General features: G+C 38.1%; 1 protein-coding gene across 1 annotated transcript in view; it reads left to right on the top strand.

Moving 5' to 3' along the window:
* Positions 1-588: 588 nt before the first annotated feature.
* The window catches only part of CCDC152 (coiled-coil domain containing 152), a 40,591-nt gene continuing 31,572 nt past the window's right edge, over positions 589-9,607 (top strand). The window contains exons 1-3 of the mRNA XM_008524572.2: positions 589-649; positions 4,701-4,794; positions 5,948-6,053. Of these exons, the coding sequence (XP_008522794.1) occupies positions 4,708-4,794; positions 5,948-6,053 (193 nt within the window). The 5' untranslated portion in view covers positions 589-649; positions 4,701-4,707. The remainder of the gene's footprint in view (positions 650-4,700; positions 4,795-5,947; positions 6,054-9,607) is intronic.

Below are 9,607 nucleotides of genomic sequence, written 5' to 3'. Positions count from 1 at the left end.
TTAATGTCTACTTTACAGATAAAGAAGCTGAGGCAAGTATAATTAAGAACTTGCCCACAACTACCCAGTTGATAAACAGAAGAGTTCAGGCTTGAATCCACACAGCCCATGCCCTTAACCACTAAGCTACCAAGACAGACCTCTGCAGGTAGGAGACTATATCCCTTAACGGATTTTGGACTGCACAGATTGCATTATATTCATGCTTTCATTCCATCACCAACACGTGTCTGGTACTTTATAAGACTACATTATAAGTTACTCGAGTAAATACGGATTTTTCAGTGGTGCTGACTCATTAATCAAAGCTTAAACCAACGTGATTTATTCTTCGATTGGGAAAACAATTATTGATCTGGTAGTCAGTGGATGTTGAGTTACGTTCTAGAAACCGTATGAAAACACCTAAGAAGCACTGGATGCTGAGGCGAGCGAGGGCCAAGAAAGGAAGGACAACTGGAGGTGGAACACAGGGCACGACACAAGCGGGGGCAGGAAAAGAGCGGGCCCAGTGTTGGGGGAACCTGCTTCCCAGGGACGCATTGTTGGGGGAACCTGCTTCCCTGAGAGGGGACAGCAGTCAGGGGCGGACCAGGCACCCCACCGAGGAGGCGACAAAGGAGACTGTGGAGAACGTGAGCGACAGCGGGTACGCCCCAGCCCCTCTGTCGGCGGGTTCGAAATTCCCGCTTTTTCCGTGGATATTCTTTTCTTCCTACCCCCTCACAGTCGCCTGGGTCGGAACAGGGTTTTGAGGCAGCCACTCCCCTGAGGCCTGGGGCGCGCGTCCCACCTTTGAGTGGGGCTCCTGGGGACACCGGGATGCGGGGAGGGAGCCGGGAGCCCAGGCTTCAGGACTGAGTGACCTGAGGGAGCGCGGCGAGGAGGGCAGCAGGCAGGTGACCCGAGCCCGCCCTCGCGCAAGCGAGGGCCGGCTGGCCGGTGGGGGAGAGGGCGAGGCCCAGACGCCAGTGGGCGGAAGGCCAAAGAAGGGAATGGAGCTGTCACTCACCTGTGGGGATGGTTGAACCTGGGCCCTGACGGTCACAGAGCTGTCTCTGCTTCTCACCAAAGAATTTGAGAAGCGCTGAATCACCGGCTTGTCGCCCAGTTCACTGGGCAAGAAGACGGTATCCACTGAAGAGATCTTGACCCAGGACACTGGGGGAGGGGTGATGAAAACGCCTAGAAACGAACTGCATGGCTGGGCCAGTGTGACAAAACAGGATAGCATGCAATAATAGCCCGTGGATTTTAGTGATGATTTTGTAAGGAAAAACACTCCAAGGGTCTCATTAGGGGAAAGGAGTTGGAAGAAAATCGAGCTCAAATTAAAACGAATTTAGTTCAGGAGGCAGGTTCTGAGACAAAACCATAGTAAACCTTTTTTATTTAAAATGTTAGCGACTGAGCAGAAAAAAAAGGTTGGGAGGAAGGACTTTGTATTAACTACTTCAGATTATTATATAGTTCTATTGAACAATAACAGTATATCAATTAGTGATGATTTTTAAATTTTACCCCAAAAGGAATTGTACTGGGTTCATCATGGGATGCTATTACAATTATTCTCCTGCCTTAAGGATCAAGTTTTAATTATTTAAAGAATTTTATATAGAGTTTTACTTGTGTATGTGATACAAAAGATATAATTCAATAAACTGAAAATTTATAGCTAAAATTTTCAGATTTAAAAGCCACTAGTAGGGCTGGCCTGGTGGCGCAGGGGTTAAGTTCACACCTTCCGCTTCTTGGTGGCCTGGGGTTCACTGGTTCGGATCCCGGGTGCGGACATGACACAGCTTGGCAAGCCATGCTGTGGTAGGCATCCCACATATAAAGTAGAGGAAAATGGGCATGGGTGTTAGCTCAGGGCCAGTCTTCCTCAGCAAAAAGAGGAGGATTGGCAGTAGTTAGCTCAGGGCTAATTTTCCTCAAAAAATAAATAAATAAATAAATAAATAAATAAAATAAAAACCACTAGTAGTTGTTAACGTAATACAATATTTTAAAAAGGAAGGACATGGGATTTCTTTATGAAGTAACAAATTGTCAAGAAATGTCTATGTTTTGCTATACCTCATTTTAAACAATAATATGGCCCCCTCAAATTACTTTGAATACTTACTTTATGAATTTTACTTCCCTTTTACTTTGGACTACTTGCCACTGCTGCGTTGACACAGTGCTGAGTCCTCGATCTAGAATGCCTAAATTTCAAATCTGAATATTCCCTTTCCTCTTTGCTAGAGAAAAATCTAAAGGACAGGTGTCTCATACTTTTAGACTGTATCAATCCTCATTCTCCTAGACACTCCTCCAGCCCCAAATGTAAATGCTGGCTGTTTTGCAAAAGTCAATTTCTCCATCCTGACTGGATGAGTTTACCTCTGGAATTCTTTAGAATTTCTTATGTTTGGTTCGATAAGACTAAAAGCGAAACTCCTATTCTTCATTGCAACAGTTAGCTGTCTATACCCAAAGCTTATTTTTACACAAAATAACAGAGTAGAAGTACCGAGTGATTGCTTTGAGTGTATTAATTTCCATATATCCTTTATTTACCAAACAAGTTACCATACAAAATATGAAGAATATTTGTCTACTCAGGCTGCCATAACAAAATACTACACTCTGAGTGGCTTAAACAACAGAAATTTATTTTCTCACAGTTCTGGAGGCTGGGAAGTCCAGAGTTAAGGTGCCAGCGGGTATCTGGTGAGGGCTGTCTCCTTGGGTTGCAGATGTCATCTTCTCACTGTGTGCTCACATGGCCTTTCCTCAGTGATAGCAAATGGCGAGAGCAGATCTCTCTCCCTCCTTGTGAGGACACAGTCCTGTTGGACTAGGTCCCCACCCTTATGCCCTTATTTAACCTTAACTATCTCCCAACAACCCTATCTCCAAATACAGTCACACTGGGGTTTTAGAGCTTCAGCCTATGAATTGGGGAGGGCACAATTCAGTCCACAGCAATAAGCACGCTACCAGGAAATCCAGCAAAGTGCAAACCACATATCAGATAAGGGTTAATATCCAAAATATACAAAGAACTCATACAGCTCAACAACAAAAAAACCAACAATCCAATTAGAAAATGGGCAAAAGATCTGAACAGAGATTTCTCTAAAGAAGATATACGGATGGCCAACAGGCATATGAAAAGATGCTCAACATCATTAGCTATCAGGGAAATGCAAATCAAAACTACAATGAGGTATCACCTCACTCCGATCACAATGGCTATAATTAACAAGACAGGAAAGAACAAATGTTGGAGAGGGTGTGGAGAGAAGGGAATACTTGCTCACTGCTGGTGGCAGTGCAAACTGGTGCAGCCACTATGGAAAGCAGTTTGGAGTATCCTCAGAAAATTAAGGAAAGATCTACCATATGATCCAGCTATTCCACTACTGGATATTTATCCAAAGAACCTGAAAACACAAAGGCATAAAGATACTTGCACCCCTGTGTTCATTGTGGCATTACACATAATAGCCGAGACTTGGAAGCAACCTAGGTGCCCATCAAGGGACGAATGGATAAAGAAGATGTGGTATTTATACACTATGGACTACTGCTCAGCCATAAGAAATGATGAAATCCAGCCATTTGTGACAACATGGATGGACCTTGAGGGTATTATGCTGAGTGAAATAAGTCAGAGGGAGAAAGTCAAATACCATATGATCTCACTCATAAGTAGAAGATAAAAACGACAAAAAAAAAACAAACAAAACACATAGCATTGGAGGTTGGACTGGTGGTTACCATTGGGGAAGGGGGGAGGGGGAGGGCAAAAGGGGTGATTAGGGTCACATGTGAGGGGATGCACTATAATCAGTGTTCGGGTGGTGAACATGATGTAATGTATCCAGAATTTGAAACATGATGTACATCCGAAAAAAATAAAAATTAAAAAAAAAGAAAGAAAAAAATTAAATTAAATTAAAAAAAAAATGAAATCCAGCAAAAGATATTTGTGGGTTGGGGCCGGCCCTGTGGCCAAGTGGTTAAGTTCTCGTGCTCCACTTTGGTGGTCCAGGGTTTCGCCGGTTCGAATCCTGGGTGCAGACATGGCGCTGCTCATCAAGCCATGCTGAGGCAGCATCCCACATGCCACAACTAGGACTCACAACTAAAAATATACAACTATGTACCAGGGGGCTTTGGGGAGAAAAAAGGAAAAATAAAATCTTAGGGAAAAAAAAGTTTACTATGATGTATGTATTTTAAAAAAATTTATGTATATTTGTGGTATGATAATTAAACAAATACTTTCAACATCTTAAATTGAGAATACCTATATTTAAAAGTCATGTATCAGACTTAGTAATGCATCAGATTTTAAGTCCAGCCATACTGATGGCAAGGAGATAAACATTGAACAATGGCATAATTGGTTTTTTGTATAATAGGGACAAATAATATCCAGATATGTACATATCTTTGCACTAATTTTAGATTTGTTTAGAGAAAACTCAGCTGGGGTAGAGATGGAGAGGAGTGGAGAAGCCTTAATGCATGTGACTCCTGTTAACAATGGGTATAACAAAAATTCTGAGTGCAAAGGAGCTCAAGTAGGTGATCTATGAATGGAGTACAGAAATTTTACTATTTGAGTTATTACCACTATTGTAATGCTTTAGATTTTATTTATTTTTTGTCTGTTTATTTTAACACTATTTACTCTTCACTAGTTTAGACATGAATCAAAGCAGCGAAGGATGTATGAAAAGGGTTAGCAGTGTGAATCTTGACAAACTTATAAATGACTTCTCACAGATAGAAAAGGTATGTAAAGATATCAAACAGTTGCAGTATATAAGGAAAAGTGGAACAGATTTTGCCAATGGAAGGAGTTGGGAGGAAAGAAAAATTTACTAAAAAAATGAATAAGATAAAAATAATGTAAATGTATTTTACTAAGACCTTTCTCTACCATTTTTTAAATCTGTATTTAAAATATATCTGGTTTTGGCTCATTTGTGCTAATAAATCAAAAAGTTTCTGGGGCAAGGGAACAAATAATTGGTATACTTTTGCTGAAGTTAGAGTGAAAATACATACTTAAATGCCCAGGATGTCTATAAACTCAGAAATAGTTTAGTAAGAATTGAAGGAGACTCAGTCCTTAATCTTTTACCATTGTGACTTACTCTAATTTTTTTTACTTTTTACTATTCTATCTGCTCCCTTTTCCTTCTCTTTTGCCTGAAAGCAGACTCATTTGAAGTCCCCCTCCACAGCTCTGGACAAATTACTTGGTAGAGCAAACCTACAAGTATATTTTAGGTTTTTTCCCCCTCCTCTACCTGGGAGAGGAGTAGGAATAGCCATTGAGAAAACACAGATGAATAAATTAAAGATCTGAGGAGTGGGTTTGTGAAGCAAGAGTGGGAGTGGGAATAATATCTACCTCTATTTTCTCTCCTTTTCTTATCATTCTTCTCTATTCCTTTTTTTCCTCTGCACAGTGTAGCATTGCCATAATAAAAGAATTTTCATGATGATAAGTATTTTGAGGTAACATTATGAGCTTTATTAAAACCATGAACTTGGGTTTTCTTATCTGAGTGATTCTTACCAGAATAAGAGAGAACAGAGAAAGATTAAGAAGCACTGCTAGTGGGAGAGGAATTGGTACAAAATTGTTAACCATAGTGCTGAGGATTGAATAGTTGGAAAGAAGGGGGTTCAAATTAGGTCATATTTTTACTTTTCATAACTTTTCATAACTGTTAGCCTCTTTTAATTTTTTACCTCGTTACTTTTAAAAATAAAAATAAATTGGGAAGTTGTATTATTTAAAAATATATGCCAGATTTAATTATTAGACTCTGAGGTATTAAATGGCTTATATTTTCATTAGTCTTCATATCCATAGGTAAAAAAATAAAATAGCTTCATTGCTTTGGTAATAATATATATCCTGTTTCTTCTACAGAAAATGATAGAAACCAGTGGAAAGAACAATATACTGGATATGCAGTTGGAAAAAACTAACAGTTTATTAAAAGTAATGCAAACAAAGGAGGTCTCAATTAAAGAAGGTTAGTTCTCTGCTGCCTGAAGAAGTACTAATTCTAACAAGAGTGCTTTTTGGTACAATAGTGATTAATATTATACCATACATTTGTAAAAAATTTTCAATTCACATAGAACTTTCCAGACTATCATTTCATTTTATCCTTAAAATATCCCTGAAAGACAGATAGGACTGGTATTATTACTCGACCTCAGTAATGAAGAAACATAGGATAAAAGAAGTTAAATAATCTATTTGAGACCACTTGGCTAAGAAATGGCAAATCCAAGACTCAGTCCAGGCCTTCAAAACCATGGAAAAAAATACGGTTGAATTCCTTCCTCACAATACAAAAGAAATTTCAGCTGAATCAAAATTTTAGTGTTAAAAATTGGCTATCCTAGTCTGAAACTCTCCCCTCACTTCTTCGACACATGTACCACGTGTACCACTCAGCTCCCAGCAGCCAAACTCCCTACTGTGTCCCCACACTCTCTTTTTTGGTTTTGGTTTTGGTTTTTTAGAACAAAGGCCTTTCCAAGTGTGACATCCATCAGTGGAGAGCTGGTTAAATAAATTATGGTATATTTATTTAATGAAATACTATGCAGCTGTTAAAAAGGATGAAGTAGCTCTACATGATATAGAATAATCCCCAAGATATAGTAAATGAAAACAACAATGTACTCTCCAGTATGCTATCATTTTTATAAAAATATATCTTTAAACACAAACACCCTCTTCTCTTTATATTTGTTTATCTCTGGAAAGACAAATAGTGTCCTGGTAACAGTGCCTGTTATGTGGGGAGGGAGACTGGCTAGTTTTAGGGCAGAGTTTGGAGAGATTTTTCATTATACTTGCGTTTCATGTGTATTTATTATTTGAAAAAATAAATACTTTTTAAAAATCCAATTCTACTTATTCTAAATCTAACAGCCTTTTTGCTGGATAATATACAGCAGAAGTAAAAGAACACGTGAGAATGACAACTTATAGAGCCGGGTGTGTGCTAATTCACTTAGAGAGGAAGAACAAACTGCCTATGACTGGATTTGTTTAATAATAAAGAATGAGATCTTGATATTTTGTTTTCTACATCTGTTACCAGATAAAGAATTTATTTGCCAGTTCAAGATGGTAATAACATTAGTATAGAGGACCAAGTACTGTAAAAAATCCTTTTCATACATAATTGTATTTAATATTTCCAACTGCTTTATGAAATAGATGTTAATGCCCAAATTACTAGTTAATGGTAAAGCCTAAATTTGAACTCAAAATAATCACTGATTTACCAAATTATATAGTATAAGAAGTAGCTTGATTGTCTGAGCTCTAGTTTTTAAGAATTGGATAGAATAGTATTGTTCAAATTGCATCGTAAAGTCCAACAGAAATGATAATGTGGATAAAAGGTTTGCAAAAAGAATTAAAAGCCATTATTCTAAAATAATGAATAGCATTCTACCTTAAAAGAATTCCTTACTGAGCCAGTTTCCTTTGTAAAAAGAGAAAAAAAAAGAAAGAAAAAATGTGTTGAGAGAGCCACCTTGTGTTCATATTTTGAAAATACACAATTTTTCAGTTTCAGGGCTCTATTTTCTTTCTTTTTTTTTTTTTTTAAAGATTTTATATTTTTTTTTGCTTTTTCTCCCCAAAGCCCCCCAGTACATAGTTGTATATTCTTCATTGTGGGTCCTTCTGGTTGTGGCACGTGGGACGCTGCCTCAGCGTGGCTTGATGAGCAGTGCCATGTCCGCGCCCAGGATTCAAACCAACGAAACACTGGGCCACCTGCAGCGGAGCGCGCAAACTTAACCACTCAGCCATGGGGCCAGCCCCAGGGCTCTATTTTCAATTTACTGATTACTGAGGCACCTACAGCTACCATATTTCATGGATTGCTGGATTCATGACTCTAAAACGCACAAAGACAGTGATGGTAGAATCTATACCTCCTTAATTTTTAAATTGTAGCAGCTAACACAGTAACATACATGAAGTAGATAATCTCAAACGTAATTTAACCATCATTCTACTACTGGGAAATAGCAAGAGAGAAAAAATGGAAGATGATGGGAACTTTGTCTGAATAGCAAGGATGGTAGAGGGGGTGTGGGAAGGCGTGAAGAACCATAATAGTAGAAGCTTATATCTGCATAAACCTTTTAACTTCTGCAAAATACTTTAATTTTTATTAGCATAGTTGAAGAAAGTACACCAAGACTGAGTGCAGGACCTCTAACTGAAAGGTGAACTTTTGCATCCCCACCCATCCACCGACCATTCTTTCTTTCATTTAGTCAATAAATTAAAAAAAAAAAAACAAACTACTGAACACCTATGAAATAGTCACCATGTTAGATACAAAGAATATCAAAATAAAGAAGATACCATCTATACCTGAAAGAGTTCGCTATCTTGTGGGAGAAACCACAGATAACTAAAATGCAATGTGATAAATGGAGAAAAAAAGATATTTACAAATTGTTGTGGGACACAGAGGAGAGAAATAATAACAACAATAACAATATTAAATATTTGCGAGTGAATTTAGGTTAAGTAGCTTACCCAGGGTGTCATATGTAGAAAGTGAAGAAGCTGAAACTCTAAGCCAGTCCCTCTGACTCCAGATTTCATGGTTTCATCAGCATGTCCTACACTTCCTGAGGAAGTATTGGATAGCATATTAAGAGCACGGGATTGAAATGAGAAAAACCTATGTTCAAGTCTATACCTTCCATTTACTAACTGTAGAATCTTTGGCAAGTAACCGAACCTCTGTGGATGACTTCCTACCTTTGTAGAATCAGGATAATGATACCAATTTCTCAGTATCATTTTGAATATTAATTGGAGTAATGTTTATAATGCACATAGGGCAGTGCCTGGCAGAGTAAACATTCAGTCAATGGCACTATTATTATACCTAGAAAACTTGTCATTATTAGACATAAATTTGGTATTTAATATTTAACCATCAAAATGGATGCCCAATTAGAATGGAAGCTAGTCAGTAAGTCATGCTAGTAAATACTGGCTAAGTATCAATTGTGGGCTTCTAAAACTGAAAGAAAGAGAATAAGGCTCAATATTTATTAGCTGTTAAGCGAAGCACATAGGAGTGAAATTGCCCTTAAACTTAAAGTTATCTTTCTTTTTAGAAATATTAGGTTGTTCTTTTATGAAGTTTTCATCATTATATGTTTAGCTACTATAATTGTAAGCGTAAATTAGTGCAACATATGTTTCCTAACTTTATGGTAAAAATGTGACAGCAATAACTCTCACAAAGAGTCCTTCTCTGGTTCTGTTCTTGCCCTCTTTCCAGAGCCTCCAACCTACTCAAATTACTCTGAAGAAGTGGTCCTGAGCTGGTCTTCTTGGTGGTAGTAAAGTAATTAAAATCATAGACTTTAGTGCTGGACTGCTGGGATTCAAGTTATAGCTCTACCATTTACTTGTTATAAGTGTGACATTGGGCAATTTCCTAAACTTCTGTGTGTCAATCTCCTCATATGTAAAATGAGTCAATACTAGGACCAACCTCATAGGGTTAAGAGGGCTAAATGATTT

The sequence above is a fragment of the Equus przewalskii genome, chromosome 20, assembly GCF_037783145.1.
Source record: "Equus przewalskii isolate Varuska chromosome 20, EquPr2, whole genome shotgun sequence".
Taxonomy (NCBI): domain Eukaryota; kingdom Metazoa; phylum Chordata; class Mammalia; order Perissodactyla; family Equidae; genus Equus; species Equus przewalskii.
Note: the sequence above shows the minus strand (reverse complement) of the source record. Positions and strands in the feature narration are given on the sequence as shown.